This window comes from Trichosurus vulpecula, chromosome 4 (assembly GCF_011100635.1).
Source record: "Trichosurus vulpecula isolate mTriVul1 chromosome 4, mTriVul1.pri, whole genome shotgun sequence".
Lineage (NCBI taxonomy): Eukaryota > Metazoa > Chordata > Mammalia > Diprotodontia > Phalangeridae > Trichosurus > Trichosurus vulpecula.
The window spans coordinates 108,881,169-108,900,389 of NC_050576.1; the positions used below are offsets into that span (position 1 = coordinate 108,881,169).

The 19,221-nt window shown below is 43.3% G+C and overlaps 2 protein-coding genes across 3 annotated transcripts in view; one reads left to right on the plus strand and one right to left on the minus strand.

Annotated features, from left to right (window-relative positions):
- Nucleotides 1–8,170: 8,170 nt before the first annotated feature.
- On the plus strand, nucleotides 8,171–14,128 carry IL24 (interleukin 24). Its single transcript, XM_036753656.1, has 5 exons — nucleotides 8,171–8,332; nucleotides 10,150–10,212; nucleotides 11,409–11,567; nucleotides 13,267–13,341; nucleotides 14,045–14,128. Exons 1-5 carry the CDS (start codon nucleotides 8,171–8,173, stop codon nucleotides 14,126–14,128), a joined length of 543 nt encoding a protein of 180 aa, XP_036609551.1.
- A 1,847-nt stretch (nucleotides 14,129–15,975) lies between these two features.
- FCMR (Fc fragment of IgM receptor) overlaps nucleotides 15,976–19,221 on the minus strand; it is a 28,963-nt gene continuing 25,717 nt past the window's right edge. For both annotated transcript variants that reach the window (XM_036753689.1, XM_036753688.1), the window contains one exon: nucleotides 15,976–17,754. In XM_036753689.1, the coding sequence (XP_036609584.1) occupies nucleotides 17,569–17,754 (186 nt within the window). In that variant the 3' untranslated portion in view covers nucleotides 15,976–17,568. The remainder of the gene's footprint in view (nucleotides 17,755–19,221) is intronic.

Genomic DNA, 19,221 nt, shown 5'->3' on the forward strand with positions numbered 1-19,221 from the left:
AAGAGAGCAGGGCAGGGCTTGGCCTGGGAGGAGTGGGGTATGGTCACCAGGGGAGGAAGTAGCCATTTGGTACAGTAGAAAGAGCATAGACTCTACAGGTAAATTTCAGAAAAACCTGGAAAGACTCACATGAACTGAAGCAAAGTGAAGGGAGCAGAACCAGGAGAACATTGTGCACAGTAATAGCAACATTGTGCAATGATCAATTAAGATTGACTTAGCTCTTCTCAGCAATACAGAAATCCAAGACAATTCCAGAAGACTCATGATGAAGGATGCTATCCACATCCAGAGAAAGAAGTGATGGAGTTTGAATGTAGATCAAAGCATACTTTTTTCACTTTATTTTATTTCGTGTTTTTTTTCTTTAGCAAACTAATTTTTTTTTGGCAAATTGTTTCTTCTTTTGCAACATGACTAATATGGAAATAGGTTTTATATGATTGTGTGTGTGTGTGTGTGTGTGTGTGTGTGTGTATATTTATATATATATACACACACACATAAAACCTATATCAAATTGCTTCCCATGTTAGAGAGGGGGGAGTGAAAGGTGGGAACTAGAAAACTTGGAACTCAAAATTTTATAAAAAATGAATGTTAAAAATTATTTTTACATGTAAATGGAAAGAATAGAATCATATAAATTTTTTTTGAAGAGTATAGGCTCTAGTGCAAAAGGATCTGGGTTCAAATTCTGCCTCAGATGCTTACTATCTATATGATTTTGGAAAAGTCATTCAACTTTCCAAGGCCTCATTGAGTATTCTCATCTATAAAATGAAGAGATTTGGGTTAGATGGTTTCTGAGGCCCTTTCAGTTACAGAAGCTTCTTATTTTAGCTAATTATTCTTTATGACTAGGGCTAGGCCCCTCTGTTTCTACCCACTGAATTTCAGTGTCCTAGACCAAAGCACTAGTTGACCCACCCTAGTTTCAGCTCTTATTCTTGATGGTCCCTATTATAGAAGCTAACAGCACTAAGCCTCCTCAATTGTGAAATTAAAAAGTGAATATCATAACAGGATTCTTGATCTTGAATCAAGGGCTGTATCACAGCTGTAGGTTTCCATTTTCTGCTGCTGAGTGTGGGAGGAGTAAAGAAGGATGAATTCTTTCCCCCTTACTATACTTTGATCTAAAAGTTCAGGGAGAAAAGCAACAAAAAGGTGGAATAAGTCCATAGCTCCCTCAATCCAGGGTTGTGAGAAAAGTGGGGTTGGCTCTTCAACAGAGGTCTGGTCTCCTGGACCTCAGTCAACTAATCCCCAGAAGGCAGCCCCATCCTTGGGGAGCAGTTGAAAAGTTTTGGCAGGGCTCTCCCAGAATGGAGCTAGGGCATCTGTCTAGATCCATGGGAGGTAGCCCCTTTTAGCAAACATCCACACGCCACTATGCTGTCAAGTACATTTGATGGCGAAGATGTCTCAAACTGATCAAAGACCCTCCTAATCAATCCCCCATTACAATGATGCCACTCTCTCTTGACAGCCTTGTCTCATACTCTTCCATGCTGCAGTAGAAATAGACCATTCTCTGATTCCCAAATAAACCCTGTGCTTTTCCCCTTTCGTTGGGTTCCCTTATGCCTTGTGTGTCCTCATTTCTCCTCTTTATCTAGCTTCATCTACCCATCCCATAAAGTTCCATTCGAATGTTATGTCCTCTGGGAAGCCTTGCCTGATGGCTTTGGCTATAAGGATGTTTTTCAGATCTCACATAGTCCTTTAATTTGTACCTGTAACAACAATGCTACTTGCTGCTACTGTGGCTGTGTAAGGCCAATAACACCAGCACACAGGAGGGCTGCTAGCACAGGTTCTTTGATCTGCTTTTCTAAGGAAAGCAACTTTAAGGGGTTGACAATCTCAGTTTAATTAAACGTACATGTATCATTCACTTAGTTCAGGGGAAAATGTCAGCACCCTGAACTTCAGAGAAAATACAAACAGAAACTACAAACACGTCAACAGACAGGCTTTGTCTGATCAAGATATCACATACATAGTTACCAAAAAGAGAAGCACCAATATCTGGGTTTTCAAAGCTAGGAGGCTCTTAACAATGGCTACCCAGAGTCTTGTCTGGTCAAACCACATGATACTCTTCCAGTGAGTGAGAGCCCCAAAACAAAACTCCAACCTCAGATCTTATATACCCTTCTCAGGGTCAGAGAGCTTCAAAACCATGGGACTCAAACCTATGTGAACTAGACTTTCTGGTTTCTTAATCGGGTCAAAGACTGTTAATTTACTGAAAGAAACAAAAGACAACAAAAAGTCCACTTTGCCTGCTATTACATTTGAAAGGCAAGACTCATCAAAGGTACCTGATTACCTTAGCATTCTAAAAGAGAAAACAAAAAAATCCCACCCTAATTACCATAACAGTACCTTTCAAAACAAACAAACAACCAAATGGGGTTACAAAAAGTCAGATATGACTGAAAAACAACTGAACAACAAGATATACTTGGTACTTGAAGCCATGATTTTTCTTTCTGCTTTTCCCAATAGTACAAACCTCAACCAATCTACTTCTAATGAACTTACCAGTTATTATTGTCTATTATTGTTATCTGGCTATGTTATTCCCATCCCACCCCGCCACCCCCAGACTCATAAACTACATGAAGACAGAGATTGAATTTTATTCAAATTGAGTAGCTGTACAAGTAATAGGCATTGAGTAAATGCTTGTCAAATTGAATTGAAGCTATAGATAATACTCTTAGCTTCTTCCCAACTGTACTTTTTGGCACAGTATCTGGTGACCTCATCAGCCTTTTTGTAACAGCTCAGGTCTCCTTCCAGGCAACTATGAATATTCCAATTAGGATTACAATTATTCTAATCCCTCACTTACCTCCTCCATTGATTTCCAGCTTTGGTTCTTTCTTTTCATCCGGACCCACCCCTAGATTCTAGGCAGGTACTTCCTGTCTGCCTCATTACAATTTCTCCCCACAGTGACCTAGAGCACAATTTGATAAAAACTGGGGAGAAACCTAAGGCCGGTATTGAGCACTAGTCCTATATTTTGGGTCTGCCAGGAGCAAAGGAATAATCCAGGAACAATGACTGTTATCTGTGCATTGCACCTCACCCCCTTCCCTCCACCCATCACATCTCAACCCCATTTTTTCCTAAAAGAAGTGTGCCAGGTTCAGAGAAAATTAAAGTTTCATAGGATCATAGGTCCTGAGCTAGAAAGGAACTTAGAAATCATCTACTCCAACACCCTCACTTAATAGATAAAGAAATTCTTTGGCTGTGAGAGCTGGGAGGTGTCTGGGGTCCTGGCAGAGAACAATGAAGTGCAGGGAGGTAACTTCACTCACTCAGAGCCACACAGGCAGTATTAAAATCTAAGTTACTATAGGAAGAAAGTGACAAGAGATAAAGAGATGAAGAGTTGGATAGTATCTGGAAGGGGAGGATGGTTCAAGGTGAATACTTGGGAGCCAGGAGTGAGTGAGCATGGCTAACCCGAGCAACTCACCCTGAAGATGCTTCTAGCCCTATGACCTTCTCCTCTAACGGGTGAGTCTCTGGCCTGGACCACCATTTCATGAAGTGCTCCCTTCACCCTTTACTCCCTCCCTCCCACTTTCTGGGTCTTTATATCTCTTCCCAGCAGCTTTGACCCTAGCCAGTATCTTCCCTGTCCAATTCACTTTCCAGATCTCTTTTATGTATTACCTTCCCTCATTAGAATGTAAGCTCCTTGAGGGTAGAGATTGCATTTTTTTCCCCTGCATTGTATCTCCAGCACTTGGTACAGTGCCTGGCATGCAGTAAGTGCTTAATAAATGCTCTGTCTCTCTATCTACCATATTGCTGCTTAGATTGGCTGTGTACCCTACAGCTTGGGGATGGAGTGGGGGACCTGCAGCCTTGAGGCCACATGTGGTCCTCTAGGTCTTCAAGTGCAGCCCTTTGACTGAATCCAAACTTAATTTGTCCTGTGAAGTTTGGATTCAGTCAAAGGGCCACACTTAAGGACCTAGAGATCACATGTGGCCTCAAGGCCACAGGTTCCCCACTCCTGGAGGCATTCCAGGGTTGCCCATCGGAAGTCAGAGTGCCCTCAACAGGGAAAGTGAGGGGAGGGGCATGGCTCACACTTGTTTGGAGCATAGTGTTAGTCAAATTTTAGGTAAGCTTCTGTTCCCCACTCCTGCACCTCTAACTCAGAATATTTAGCAATGAGAATATGGACGGGTTATATTCTAAAATATTGGTCTGAGAGGTTTCTAAGAAGACCCAGAAAAGGCACTAAAATAAGCTGCCTGAACTCCTGACCCACCATCAGCAGAATGGATGTATATGACAGCAATCCTGCTGGGTAGCCAGGAGCCAGACCTCTCAGTGGCTCCAGTCACATAACTAATGACTTTAACACTGGCTGACATTCCCTATTGTGCTGCCATTTTCTAGGAATGGAGGTGGTTGCCCACTGCACCATCTATACTATCTTGCCTAGACCTTCAAACTGGGTGGGCAGTGACTAGCCTGGGAGGAGCTAAGCCCCCCTAGTTCAGTACTCCCTGGGATCGTGTATCCTCATCATCATCCCTGTCATTCCTACCCTTCTGCCAAGAGGAAGAAAACAGTAACAACTGATCGGATCAGAAGAAGAGCCCCATAGAAGCTTACACATGAACCGAGCCTTGAAAGAAGCCAGAGATTGGAAAATAGGGAAGTGCTGAGGGAGTGCATTCCAGGGAGGGTGCACAGTCTGGGCTAAGGCCAGGAGGTAGGAGGTGGAAAAAATTTCAGGGAATAGCAGGTCAACAAGCTTGGGGAGTGAACTAAAGGGAGTAATGGGAATTAAGCCTTGACCTCTCTGGGCCACAAATTTGTCACCTGTAAAAAAGAGAATTGGACAGAGGCAGTGAGGTAAAAACAAAAGGGCGCTGGATTCCTTTGCCAAGTAATAGCTGTGTGACCTTTGGCAAGTCACTTAATTTCTCTTGGCCTCTCAGTTTCCTCTTTTGTGAAATGAGGAGATGGGATTACATGGCCTCTAAGCTTTAAATCTATGAGCCTGTCACCGGTGACTTCCCCTAATCCTCCCCCATGATGAGAAAGACCAAAACATTACCCCATATGGATGGACTTTGGAGTTCTACTAAAGCCACAGACATGATCCTGGACAATCCTGTCTATTCTGACCCCTCCCCCATTGTGGTATTGTAAAGGAAAAGCTAATATGCCCCAGGTGCCTGGAAGTGAGAATTTAGCGGTAGTGAAGTAACTTTCTAATTAATCATGACTGAGAGTCCTTTCTCCCCACCCCCACCCCCTCTTCCCACCCCCAACCTGACAGTCACACAAATACACACACAAATTCATGAAATGACTTCTCCATTGGGTTAGGAGAGAATTCCAAACTACTGATACATCTCTGATAGGTACAAAGGCACCCACCACAAAAAGTACTCATCCTTTCTCCTCTATAAAAGCAGATAGCTAAGTTCATAGAGAATCGCAGATTCTCAGAGTGGACTAGGCACCAGGCTTTCAACCCCCACTTTCCGTGATCCCAAGGTAAGTAATGGACATCATTTTCCTTGGTGAATAGTTTCCTTTAGGGGAAAGTAACAGTTCCATTGACTTTTTGCTTCCATTATTATCAGCTGCTGGCCTCTTTTGGGTGTGATGAAATTAAGAAGCATCCAGACAACGATATTATTATATAGAACCATTGAGCCCAGCACAATGCAGGAGGGAACCACTTTAGCTAGAACAGGAGGGTAAAGAGACCGTGAATTGAATTTGGAGAGTCTCCCAGTCTGGAAGCTCATAAAAAGGCAAAATAGGGACATTTGAGGGGGTTGGTTCAAGTACAGAACTGTCTGGATATGGCGTAATGGACCCAACGACCTATGCAGGTCTATTTTATCTGGGACATCTGCGATTGTTACAGATATAGATCTCCTCTTGTCATCCTGCCCAGACTGAAGATTGGACATTGGAAAACTATCCTGTGCTTTGGAGTCTAGTAGGAAATGACCTGAATTTTTACCTGTTTTCAGAGATTGGAGACAGCGTCTTATAACAGGGAGGTTCATTAGATTCAGAGTCAAAAGATCTGAGTTCAAGGCCTCTCTATCACATATTACCTGGATAGCCTTGGACAAGTCATTTCATCTCTCTGGGCCTCAGTTTCCTCATCTATAAAATGAAGGGGTTGGACTAAAGTGATCTCTAAAGTACCTTCTCATAGAAAGATTATGATTCTATGGTTTATTCTGTTAACAGATTTAGTCCTCCTCTTGTGCTTTATTAAAAGCAAGTCAACTTTAATGGGAAGGCTTAATAAAAATGACTCATCTGAAAATTCGACTTCTTACTTTCTTTCCTGGAAACTTAATTGTTAGAGTCAGGACTGAGTCAGGGTGGAAACGGGTATGTAATCCTTACATTCTTATCCTTTCCTATTCTCTGACTGAGATTTCTTTTTTTTTTTTAACCTCTTCCAGTCAGAACCCGATACCCTGGCAGGCAGAATTTTTGTTTTAATGTTCCAATTTTATAACTCTTTAAACTTGACAAAGTGCTTTACGTACGTTATCCCATTTGAACATCCCAATAACCCTTTAAAGTAGACATTACTGGAAATATACCCATTTTACAGATAAGGAAAAGACAGAGACATTTTTTTTTTTAAAAACCCACCACTTCTTAGGCATCTACTGTGTGCTGAGCACTGTATTAAGGTTCTAGGAAAGATACAGTGCATGCCCTCAGAGAGCCTAGCTGGAATGACTCTCTTTGTGTAAGAGATGGGGAAAATGCTTTAGTAAAGGAAAAGGGCCTTCTTATAGGTAAAGCCAAAGGTGAGAGATGGAGAGGCCTGAAACCCACTTAAGCTCTCAGGCCTCAAGACCTCTATTTCCCAATATGTATAGTTTAATGTATATTTTTGTATACCATGTTGTCTTTTTTTTTGCCATGGGAGGTCATGGAATCATAAATCTAGATCTAGAAGGGATCTTAGATATGAAATAAATCTAATTCCCTCATTTTACAAATGAGGAAATTAGACTGAGAGGGGAGAGTAACTTGCCTAATACCACACAGGAAATAGAATGGAAATAAAAGTAAGAAAATAAAAATAATTATGGTAAAGAAAAGAGGGAGGATAGTAAAATGTATGTATGTATATATATACACACACACATATATGTGTATATGTATACACACACACACACACACACACACACACACACACACACATACACACACACAAGACTTGTCCAAGGACATGGTGAACTAGGCATTAGAGTGTCTTATAATAGAAGGCACCCAAAGGCATACCTTAAAGAAATGGTATGTCTTAGAGTTGCAAGTATAAGGGGTAAATATCCACTTTGTGCAGGCTTCAAAGACCCTTAGGGCTAGATCTCTATATGGAAGCATATAATATCATGGTTAGGTATGGCAGGTATGGAGAGATAGATTAATAGACCAAGGTTTGAAAGGAAGAAGAGAGCTAAAACCAGAGTGGAATGACCAGGGCTTTGTCCCAGAGGACTGGAATTTAGGTGTTTAAAGTGCTTACATTCCTTCAGCATCATAAAAAAAATGGATTTTAGTGCTGAGTTAGAATGAATAATTAGTTAAAATAGGAACTTACAAGATATGCTTTTTCCTTGTCCCTGCTCACTCTGGCCACTAATCTAGGTGAGCTCCTCACTGGCCCAGGCTCACCTGTTCTTCCATACCACTGTCATCATACTCACGTATTCCAAGGTCTACATTTTTCCATAGAGGGGCCTTAAATCTCAGGGTCTTTCCCTGTTCCCAGTGGAATTTGTCTCAAAAAGTTGACTTGGAGGTATTTTTGTGCTCATCGCTCCAGGCACCAAAATGCCTAGTTCTGACTGGAGGGTGAGGGTGGATTTCAGAGAACTCATGAGTATTTCACCAAGTGATAAAGTTTGGCCAACATTGCTCTAGACTCCCTGGTCACAAAGGTTTCCCAAGGTGGTTTCTGTGTGCCCACGGTCCTACTATCGGCAGACTCCAGTACCTGGTACTAAAGATCCTGTGTCTTTGAAGCTTTTCCCCCTGATAATTTATTAGTTAGTGGTCAGGTAAAGAGTGATAACCTCAGTCACACCGTGACACCTCCCTCTGTTTCTGGCAGGGGAATAAAGGAATGCAGATGGCTATCTTCTCTTCTTCCTTGTTTCTGCTCATCTTTCTCTGGAACATAGAGCTAGGAGCTGAGGGTCGAGAACTCCACTTTGGACACTGTAGGGTACAGCGTGCAATTCTTCAAGATTTATGGAGGGCCTTCCAGGCTATAAGGAGCACTGTGGTAAGTAAAGGCACAATACCCAGCTAAGCAGGGCTTCAGTATGAAAATGTTGTGGTAAAGGGGAAGAGGATGGGAATAAGCATTTATTAGAAGCTTAGTATATGCCAGTCACTGTGCTAAATGCTTTTCAAACATTATCTCATTTGATGCTTGCAACTGCCTTGGGAGGGGGAGTGTTATTATTAACCACACTTTACATTGGAGGAAACTGAGACAGAAGCTAAGTGATTTGCCAAGGGTTACACAGTGGAAAAATCACTGGCTCTACTCTCTGATGACCTGGGTTCAAATCCTGTGTCTGACCTTGGACAAATCATTTAACCACTCTGGGCCTCAGTTTCCCCACATGCCAAATTAAAGAGATGGTCTCTGTTTTAAATCTGCAATTCTATGAGCCTATGGTGGCACAAGCAGAACCCAAAGGACCAGATTTTCCAGGCTTTAGCTATTTAGGGAGAAGTTGGTGGAGGAGGATGGGGAGAACAATAACATGTTCAGGCCCCCAGGATCTCACTGTTTTATCAGGCCCATGCTGCCCCCTGCCTTCTTGTCCAAATTATGGGCCAAGAAAGGATGGAGGAGGCTAATCGGAGATGTGGGAACAACATGGGTATGTGTTCAAGTCTAAGTGTGCATTTCTCCTGAGCTTCTAGGAACTCAGCTAAAAGCATTAAATGAAAACATCGTAAACCTGTAGGGTAGGAAGTAAAGTAGCAACGCTTGGGGGCTCAAAATGAGAAATACTAAGAAGGATAAAGGGAATGTGATGTCATGGAAAGAATGCTGCACTGGGCTCTGGTCTCAGCTCCAACACTAACCAGTCATGAGATTTGGGGCAAGGCATTCCATCTCAGTTTCTTCATCTATAAAATGGGGAGAATGGTAAAGTAGACAGTGTCTACAATCCCTTTCGGCTCTAATAACCTGGGATTCTAAGATGCTGTCATCAGGGAATGGGGCAGCAGATTCTCTAAGTGCTGGGGTAGGTCAGGCAAGTCAGGACAACAAGCATTTATTAAGCTCTTAATATGTGCCAGGCACTGTGCTGTCTGGGAATAGTAATGCAGGAAAAAGAAAGGCATAGCCTATCTCAGAGTTTATATTCTAGTTGAGGAAGATAACACATGAAAGGGAACTGAAAAGTTCAAGAGGTGAGAGGTTAGGAAGGTAGCCATGAGGGGGCTGAGAGGGGAACGAATCATGGCGAGTTGGGTCTGACCCCAGAGTGGAGGCCCTGTGAGGAAGCTACTGTCAGGAGAAGGGAGCTAGAGAGGCCACGGGATGTTCCAGGGTGAGAAGGCCCCGAGAGCTGAAGGAAATTCTGACATGAAAGGGTGACTGAGGCATAATGCTAAAGACCTGAGAGTCAGAAGCAGAGCCCAGGAAGCTCTAGGCCAAACTCCAGTAGCTCCAAACTCAAATGCAGGCTTCAGACTACATGGCCTTTCAGGTTCCTTCCAGCTCTAAAAACTGATGATCTTAGGATACCCCACTCTGAACACATGGGGGGATAGCTGAGGAAGTAGGCTTGACCCAGGTTCAGGAACAACCTAAATATTTCATTTTCCAGAAGCACTCATCTTTTGTGTTGGCAAACACAAGAGAAGTCCCTTCAGACTTCCTGCCCTTGGTGTGATTCCTAGGCTTTCCCTTTCTTAGGTCGATCTCTCCTGGTTCCTCTCTCCATTTCTCCTTTGGTTTTACATTGGGTGGGTTGAATAGCTTTAATGGCTGAGGGAGCTTGGGAAATTATTTGCAAAGTTGGGTCCTGTCTTATTTACCTTCTCCCACATGACTTTCTCTTTCTGTTCCCCAAGCAAACCCTGGACCACAACACAGACATCCGGCTGCTGAGGCAGGAGTTTCTTCAGAACGCCTCGGTAAATGGGTCATTTGGGATGGCTGGTGGAAGGAAAAGGTGGGAGGTGGAACATCTCTTTGCCCAGGGCCTTGCTTCGTGGCTCTGGTCTGCCTCAGGCTGACTTGGGGGTCTGGGAGAGGCTGATCTATCTTTTGGAGAGACTAAAGTACTTCAGCTCTGAATTGGTGATGAACTTTTTACAGACAGAGCAGAGGCTGGTGAATTCAGTCCCTGGGGATGATCCAAATAGGAGCTCAGGCCCACAAACTTCCTGCCCACGTTAGCCAGAAAATGATCTCAACTTGTCACTTCACCTTTCTCAATGCAGACAACCTGTGTGCCTGCTCTAGATCATGACCCCAGCCTCTTTCACTTCCTCTCTCACTTCCTCTTTCTACATCTTGAGCCTTCATTTCCCCTACTGATTCATTCACTTATTCATTCAATAAACATTTATGTGCAAGGCACTGTTGTTGATGCTACGGAAATACAAAGATGAATGAGACACAGTCCCCACCCACAAGGAGATTACTGTCTCCTCCTTTTCCCTCCTTTGTCACTTCCTTCTTTCTCTCTCTTGATCATGTCTTTCACCCTCTTTCTATTCATTCATTCAACAAATATTTATTCATAGGACTGGAACTTAAGAACGCCCCAAAGAACCAAGTTGTATCTATTAAGAGTGCATTTTTAAATTCATAAGCCAAAGAAAAGAGATAAGGTGAACATTTCTATTTCAGAGTAAAATTATAATAAAATTTTTCTCATGGTAAAATTTTTCTATCACTTTATATGACAGGTTCTCATATTGTTAAGTGCTGACTATGTACGAGGCACTGGGCCTTTGTGAGAATACAAAGATAAATGAGACACAGTGCCCACCCTCTGAGAGCTTGACCTCTTTTTCTTCTCCCCACTTCCTCTCTCTCTCTCTCTCTCTCTCTCTCTCTCTCTCTCTCTCTCTCTCTTTTCACCTATTTCTTCAACTACATTCTCAAAACAGAAAATACTCCCAAATATTTCCCTGAGCTTCCTCTCCTTGTTTGGAGAAGGTTATCATTAAAGTCCTTCAAGACCCAGGCGTACTCTTTCCACACCTCTTGCCATATGTGATGCAATTACTGTCCAATCTAATGGATTTGGGGAGGGCAAAACATCCAGGGCCAAAGAGTGTAGAATGGAAGACCTTGGTATTAACCATCCTTCTTTTCCCAGTTGGCTGAAATCTGTCACCTCAACTATTCCCTGTTGAATTTTTATTTGAGCAACATTTTCAATAAGTACCACACAAAGGCAGAGCAACTTGGGATCCTGACACCATTCACTGCTTTGGCCAACAACTTCTTTGCCATCCTGAAGAAACTTCAGCATTGTGTGAGTGGGGCTGGGGGTTAGGGACCAGTGGCAGCAACGTCCGCCTCTCCAGACTGTCACTGACACAAGCAACCACCTAGTGTTTAGTGGGCTCAGTACCTTGGACAGGGAGGGCTTGGTCTCACTTCTCTCTCCCCTGCTCTCTCCATCACCTCACTACTCAGAGGACATGTAGTTAGATTGGGGGGGGGGAGGGAGGGGGAGAGAGAGAGAGAGAGATGTAGGTATAGATATAGATACTTGGAGCATTTATTAAGCACTAACTATATGCCAGATGTACTATTTGCTGAGGACATGAATACAAGCAAAAAAAAAAAAAAGACAGTCTCTACGTCAAGGAACTTACATTACATTGTAATGCAGGAAGGTGATATAGAGAAAAGAACTGGAAAGCAGAAGGGCAGCCACATGGGGGCAAAGTTGCTGGAGTGGAGGTATAAATGTCCAGAGAATGGGGAATGTATCTAAACTGTTGCCTTTAGAAGTGGTGAGTTTCTCATCATTAGGCTGGGTGACTATTTATTAGGGATACTGTAGAATTAATTCCTGCTCAGACATGGGTTAGACTAGATGGACTCTGAGGTTTCTTCCAACTTCACTGATTAGAGTGAAGAGCCCAGACCAATGGTCACATGGGGACCTATGGGGAGTCCCATACTAGACTCTCAGTGGGAAGATCTAGAACAAAAAGAAGTCTTAGTTCCTACTGTCAGGGAGATTGTGAGCCATCTAACATTTCTAGGGACTGTAGGAAATATCCACACATCCAAATGTGTGAAAATCAGTACAGCAAAATTAGTGTGCTAAAGGACAGAAGGGAATTGGCTAAAGGAGGTTCAGAATAAGCAGAAAAATATTTAGAAGATTATGGAATCATAGACTTAGAGCTAGAAGGGACTTCAGAAAGGGGGATGGGTGAGAACAAGCATTTTAAAAATACCTACTATGTGCTAAGCACTGTGCTAGGTACTTTACAAATATTACCTCATTCCATCCTCACAACAACCCATGGAGATAGTGCAGTTAGTATCCTCATATTACAGTCAAGGAAACTGAGGCAGACTGAGGTTAAGTGGTTGGCCAAGCGACACACAGCTAGGAAGTGTCTGAGGCTGGATTTGAACTCAGGTCTTCCTGACTCCAGGTCAGTCAACTAGCCAACTGTGCCACTACCCCTTCAATTTATAGGCAAGAAAAATACAAGTCAGTGAGGTTAGATGATTTGCCCAAGATTATATAAGGAGTAAGCAATGGAGTCGAGATTTTAGGGGCAGCTAGGTGGTGCAGTGACTAGAGCATCAGCCCTGGAGTCAGAAGGACCTGAGTTCAAATATGACCTCAGACAACTGACACTTACTAGATGTGTGACCTTGGGCAAGTCACTTAATCTCAATTGCCTTGCCTTCCTCCTCCTCAAAAAAAAAAAGAAAAAAAAGATTTTAACTCTGGTCCTCTGACACTAAGACAATGCACTTTCCAATGTACCACACTGCCTCTGGGGGTGACAGTTTTAAGAAACTTCCTCCCTCTTCAGTAGATACACTGAGGATACAGATTACTGCACCATCCATTGGGCACCTTCAAGAACCTATTTGTTGCCTCCCACCCAAAAGAGTGGCCTCTAGGGAGGGAGAGAAGGGAGGGAGGGAGAAGAGATGTATGCATTGATCCTAATTCCCTTGTTCTTCCTCTTCTCCAGAAAGAAAGGGGGATGTTTTCTTTAAGTGAGAGCTCCCAAAGGAAGTTTCAGCTATTCCAGCAAGAATTTACAAAGGTATGTTTGGGGTCATGGGGAGTGTGGGGAACTGAAGGGAGGGTAGAAAACAGAGTAAGGGGGTTTGTTAGCCTGGTAGGCATTGATCGGCCTCTGTGAAAGGAAAAGCTTAATAACAGACTTCAGAGCAGGTGGATCCATTAGTATCATTTCAAGATATACATGAAATCATAAAATCCAAGGTCTAGAACTGAACGAGATCACAGAACTCATTTCATCTAGCACCTTCATTTTGTAGAAAGGAAACTGAAGCCCGCTGGGTTATATATGTGACTTGCCAAAGGTCATACATCTAGAAAATATCAGGCAGAATTCAAACCCAGATCCTCCAACTTCAAATTGAACACCCTTTCCACTACAGTAGGATGTATCAGGAGGGCAATGGGTGTATTTGACTCATACTTATCATGGATCTCCACAGATTGTGATTATCTCATCTTCTGCCCCTTTTCCAGTTGAGAGGTTACAATTGCCCCTCTCCCTGACTTGATTATTTTGTGGTTCTTCTCTACTTTTTTTTTTCTCCTCCCTGGGTCTCACCACCTCTCATTTCATAGATAGCATTTAAGAGTTGCAAGGTATCCTTGAGATCGTGTGCCCATTTCCTTTATTTATAAATGGAGAGAACAAGACTCAGAGCAGAACTTTGTGGTTTGCATTGCATCCTCTACTTGGCTAATACCTAATTTTTCTTGCCCTTTAGCTGAACCCAGAAGCACGGCTGACAAAGGCCTTGGGAGAAGTGGACATTCTCTTAGCCTGGATGGAGAAAGCTTTTCGGCCCTGATGCTGCAGCCCACCTGCTATCCAAAATTCCCCATCATTTCAATCATGAGCCACTTCTGGTGGTTTTTTCATGTGTCATTTCTTCCTGCCAGTGATGTTACCCTGTGCTCAGACTGCTCCCAGCCTCTCTACATTCTCTTTTTAGTAGCCACGACTCAGCTAATCTACTCAGGGAGGCTACACTAAGTTGCTGTGAATCATTCTCAAGGCAGATGACAAAATGCTGGCTAGTTGGAAGCTGTATTTATTCTAGATGTATTTAATAATTTATTTTTATTTATATGGGGAGACTGTAAGCCTCTTTTATTTATATGGGAGGACTATAAGAGGACCAGAGTTCAAATCCTACCTCTGATCCTTACCACCTGGGTGATCTTGGACAAGTCACTTAACTTCTCTGGGTCTCAGTTTCCTCACCTATAAAAGGAGGGAGGAGGTTGAACTAGATGGCCTCTGATGTCCCTTTCAAACTGGATCTTGGATCTATGGATTAAATATTTCTCTTGTGTCGCCTGTGGTGCCTAGCACAGTGCTGGGGGACCCAAGGGAGGTGATCAATAAATGCTGAATTGAACTGAAGGTGTGACTGGTTTTTTCTTCCTGCTGCTCCTCTTCTTCCTCTTCCCCCCTCCTCCTCATTGTCCCCATCTTCTTGGTCATTATCATCCTTCATGTCCATCTGGTCAAAGGCAGTTGTAGTAGTCATCTCCATCGCCTCCTCCTCTCCTCTTCCTCCTCCTCCTTCTCCTCTTCCTCCTCCCTTCTACCTCCTCCCTCTCTGTTCCTCCTCTTCCTCCTCTTCATTCTCCCCCTCTCTTTCTCCTCTTCTTTCTTATTGTCATCAATATCTTAGTCACCATCATCCTCTTCCTCCTCCTCCTCCTTTTCATCCTCCTTCTCCCCCTTTCCTCCTTCTTCTCCTCCTCCCTCCCTGCTCCAGCCATGATTTAGTTGTTGTTGGGCACTCAAGGTGAGGAACCTAACTACTTATGCAGATCACCAACTGTTTTGCAACTTAGAGTTTTGGAGAGTTGCCTGGAGCACTGGAGGTTTGTTACAGGAAATTTAAATAACATTTATGCCCTTAAGTTGAAGGTTTGGAGAGCAGACTGTTCTTTGTGCATTTGTTAGAGTTGGAACACTGGGCTGTGGTAGGCCACATTTTGTTCTAGATCTTCCCACTGAGAGCCTAGACTACCCACACATGGGGCCCCTGGTCCAGGCTCTTCACTGTGATCAGTGAAGTTTGAAGAGACCTCCCCTCTGCCTTCCCAAGATCCAGGTCCAATTTTTGCTCTTCTGCTTTTTCAGGATCTCTCAGGAAAAACCAAAAGCAGTGAAAAGGACCAACTTTGCAACTGACTCCCTTTTTATAGGCTTGATCTCTTCATTCCCTGTTTCATCCATTGCTCAATTGACTGCCCTCAGAGAGGATGGAAGTGCCAGAGCAGACAGCTGGTGTTAGCACAGCAGCTAGGACATCCATTTGGTTAAATGCCATTCGCTATTAATAAAATGCATCTTTGTTGACTCTTGACAGCTTTTTTCCATTGATAGATAGGATTTCAGTTGGAGAGGGAAGATAGGTAGCTGGGAAAAGCTACCAAGGATACTTGGAGGAGAGGAAGACCGGGGAGTGGGAAGGGTAGAGTGATCTCTACTTCTAAGAGCAGTACTGGATTCAGTTCTGCAGCTGATATTAAATCAACATGTCTCTGGCTGACTTTGAACTGGTTTTGGAAGCCCAGGAGAAAAAAAATCCATGGGATGGGTGAAGTTTAGAATTGGTATAGCTGGTTCAGGTGTGAAACAATTCACACAATTATTCACACAATTCACAATTGTTCACACAAACAATTAGCCATTGGAAGCTTTATTGATGCAAAAGCAGTACAGATCTCCTAGAAAAAAAGGTAAGTGAGACCCCTGTATTTGGGGGAGTTATGCTTTTATAGAGGTTTCAGAATGATGATGTAGTTTTAGGGGTTTTTATGGGGGTTGAAGATTAGGGACAGGATGAGGACGATGGATGACACAAGATAAGGGAGACAGGGGAAATTTTATGACCCAGGATGGGGGGAGACAAGGAATTTTATGGTCCAGGACAAAAGGGGAAATTTTATGGTATTTCAAGATAAGGGGAAGAGACTTTAGGATGCCTTCTGGTTAGAGAATAAACTAGAGAAAAGCAACTCTTAACTCTTAGGGCACTGTTTGCATCGTCATCAGGATGGATTGACAGATGGACCCTGGGCAAGTTATTTAAGTCATTTGCCTCTGTTTCCTCATCTATCACGAGCTGGAGAAGGAAATGGCAAACCACTCCAGTATCCTTGCCAAGAAACCCCCAAATGAGGTCATAAGGAATTGGACTGAATGACCAAATCTAGTACTCTAAGGCAGAATATTTCTTTGGGTCTCTGGGGTAAAAGAGTGACTCACTAGAATATATTTGTTTGTGTATGTATGTGGGGAGGGGGAGAATTGCCTGCCTGACATACTCAAGTTTGTTTGGTTTTGAGGGCTCTGCGGGCCATATAGTGATGCTATGAGCCTGGGAGACTATATAGAGCCCTAAGGGAAGGTAGGACTCACTAGAGATGAAAAAGAAACCCATTATTTATGGGCTATTCTGAAACCTTTATTCATTTTCTGCATTTATTGTGGAGGTAGAATAAAAGTTGGTCTGAATTCAATATACTTCTTGTTACTGGGTGCTCATATAGTACCTGGAGACCCTTTTCACCCTTATCTGTCGAGACCTGGACATGAGCTGTATTCAAGCCTATATTATGAGATTTCCCAAAGGCAGCTGTGAATGGGGGTAAAATGAGCCAAGAAGACAATGATTGAAGTAGGGAGAGGAATTCCCAAGATTGGACCCAGTTTGTAGAAGTCCAAAGCCTGGAAAAAGGGTCCATGATTTAGACCTTCTCATCAGTTCTCACACCTCATCTATACCTTCTACCCATAGGAGCCCTCTGAATGGAGGATGGAGTGAAAAGCTCCTCCCCAAACCTCCACTTAAGGAGGGTCCCCAGGTTTTCAAGCATCTTTTCATTTTCTGTGGGGCTAGGACTTGGTCATCATCCCCCTCCCCCACCTTTCCTTCCCTTACCTTCACCTCCTTTCAGCTTCCTTTTATGTGTTAGCTTCCCCTTTAGATATAAGCCCCTGGAGGGCAGGGGCTGGCTTTCTTTTTTCATATCATATCTCTAGCACTTAGCACAGTTCCTGGCACATAGTAGCACCTAATAAATATCTATTAACTGCCAGCCTCCATGGAAGCAAAGTGGCCTTCAGAGATGAATAGCAGAAGCTTTGGGGTGTGAATGGGCTATGCTCAGGGAAGACAGAGCCTCTGCCTCTACCTGGGGAAAACAGCTGGGGTGGGCCTGCGGAATGTGCCGGGAGTAGAGCAGAGTCAGTTCTGAGCACAACTCAGTGGCAAGCCTTGTTGGCATGGAAGCCTAGGCCTGGAGGGCAGTCGGGCATCTGAGTCAAGCAGGAAACATTGATGTAGTCATGTGAATCAGAGTCTTCTGGCTCAGGAAGACACAGGCGATAGGTGCTCATATATTCATTCTTCACAGGGACTGGTGCCTGGAGCTGGACAGTCTTAGAAACCTGAGAACAACCAAAGAACCATTACATGGACTGACTGAGGTGACAGAGGCTCAGTTTCCCTAGAGGGCAATAGAGCATACGGCAGGGAAACTGTGAATTTTTCACCATTTTAAGACATCTTTTGTAGGATGACTGTCCCTATCCCACAACTAGTACCTTCTCCTCCGGAGCTACTTTCCTTCTATTCTGTATTAATCTTATACGAAACAACATACACACACACACACACACACACACACATATGTATGCTCTCTCCCCCTTTAGAACACAAACTCCTTAAGAGAAGGAACTTTTTTGGGGGGAGGGGCACAATATTTCCAGTACTTAGTCCAACACATAGGAAGAGCTTAATAAATTTTTGGTGATTATTTGACTGATTCCAGAAGATGAGAAACCTTCACCAGCTTCTGTGCTCAGGGATGTCCTGGGGATTTCCAAAGCCTGCTTCAGGGAAGGTAATCCTACCCTGGGAATCCAGAAAACATATAGACCCAATCAGGAAGGGGATTGCCTTAAAAGGAGCTGGGTTTCTAAAGTTACCAGACATTAAGTTGCTAGAGACTAGAGCCAAAAGAAAGTGTTATCCTCAGGGCTGTATTACATGACACATGATTCAAATATCTACCTTCTTGGCAAGTAATTAGGAAATCGGGCTGAGTCAGGCCCTGCCTTTCCTATGATATGGTACAGTGCATTAGGAAATTTGCTATTGAGGTATTCATTCCTGGAAAAGGCTGACAGCTTGAGGGGGCTTCAGAGACCCCAGGAGAGATACAAAGAGAAGACAGCATTCCCTTCCTGGGAGAGAAATTATACACTACCTATCTACACGGTGCTTTGGCACATAGTAGGTGCTTTTCTTTGTTGTTCAGTCGTTCTTCAGTTTCTGACTCTTCGTGACCCTATTTCAAGTTTTCTTGGCAATGATACTGGAGTGATTTGCTGTTTCCTTCTCTAGCTCATTTGACAGATGAGGAAACTGAGGCAAACAGGGTTAAGTGACTTGCCCAGGGTCACACAGCAAGTAAGTGTCTGAGGCAGAATTTGAACTCAGGAAGATGAGTCTTCCTGATTCCAAGCCCAGTGATCTATCCATTTCACTATCTAGTTGCCCAGTAGGTACTTAATAAATATCTATTGGATTGAGTTGCCTAAGAGATCTTTAGAATCTCAGTTCCCAAAGGATGGGCATCAGTGTAAGTGCCTTACAGGTAAGGTGCCCTGAACATTCCAACCACGGGCAAGGCATGTGCTGCCACTGATCAATAAACCGACAGGCATGCATTGTGCACCTGCTATGTACCAAGCACTTGGGAAACAAATACAAAAACGAAAGTCATGATAACCATGATGATGACAATGATGACATGTTTGGGAAGCCATAACCAACAGATAGTGTCTTTTCATTATATGTGCGTTTCCCTTTAAACCATTCTCAGGATATGCAAATGCACAAAATATATATTT

Coding starts and splice junctions, on each gene's coding strand:
- IL24 (XM_036753656.1), top strand. CDS start 8,171: ATGCAGATGGCTATCTTCTCTTCTTCCTTGTTTCTGCTCATCTTTCTC. Junction 10,213..11,408: donor AGTTTCTTCAGAACGCCTCG/GTAAATGGGTCA, acceptor TTCTTTTCCCAG/TTGGCTGAAATCTGTCACCT. Junction 11,568..13,266: donor TGAAGAAACTTCAGCATTGT/GTGAGTGGGGCT, acceptor CCTCTTCTCCAG/AAAGAAAGGGGGATGTTTTC.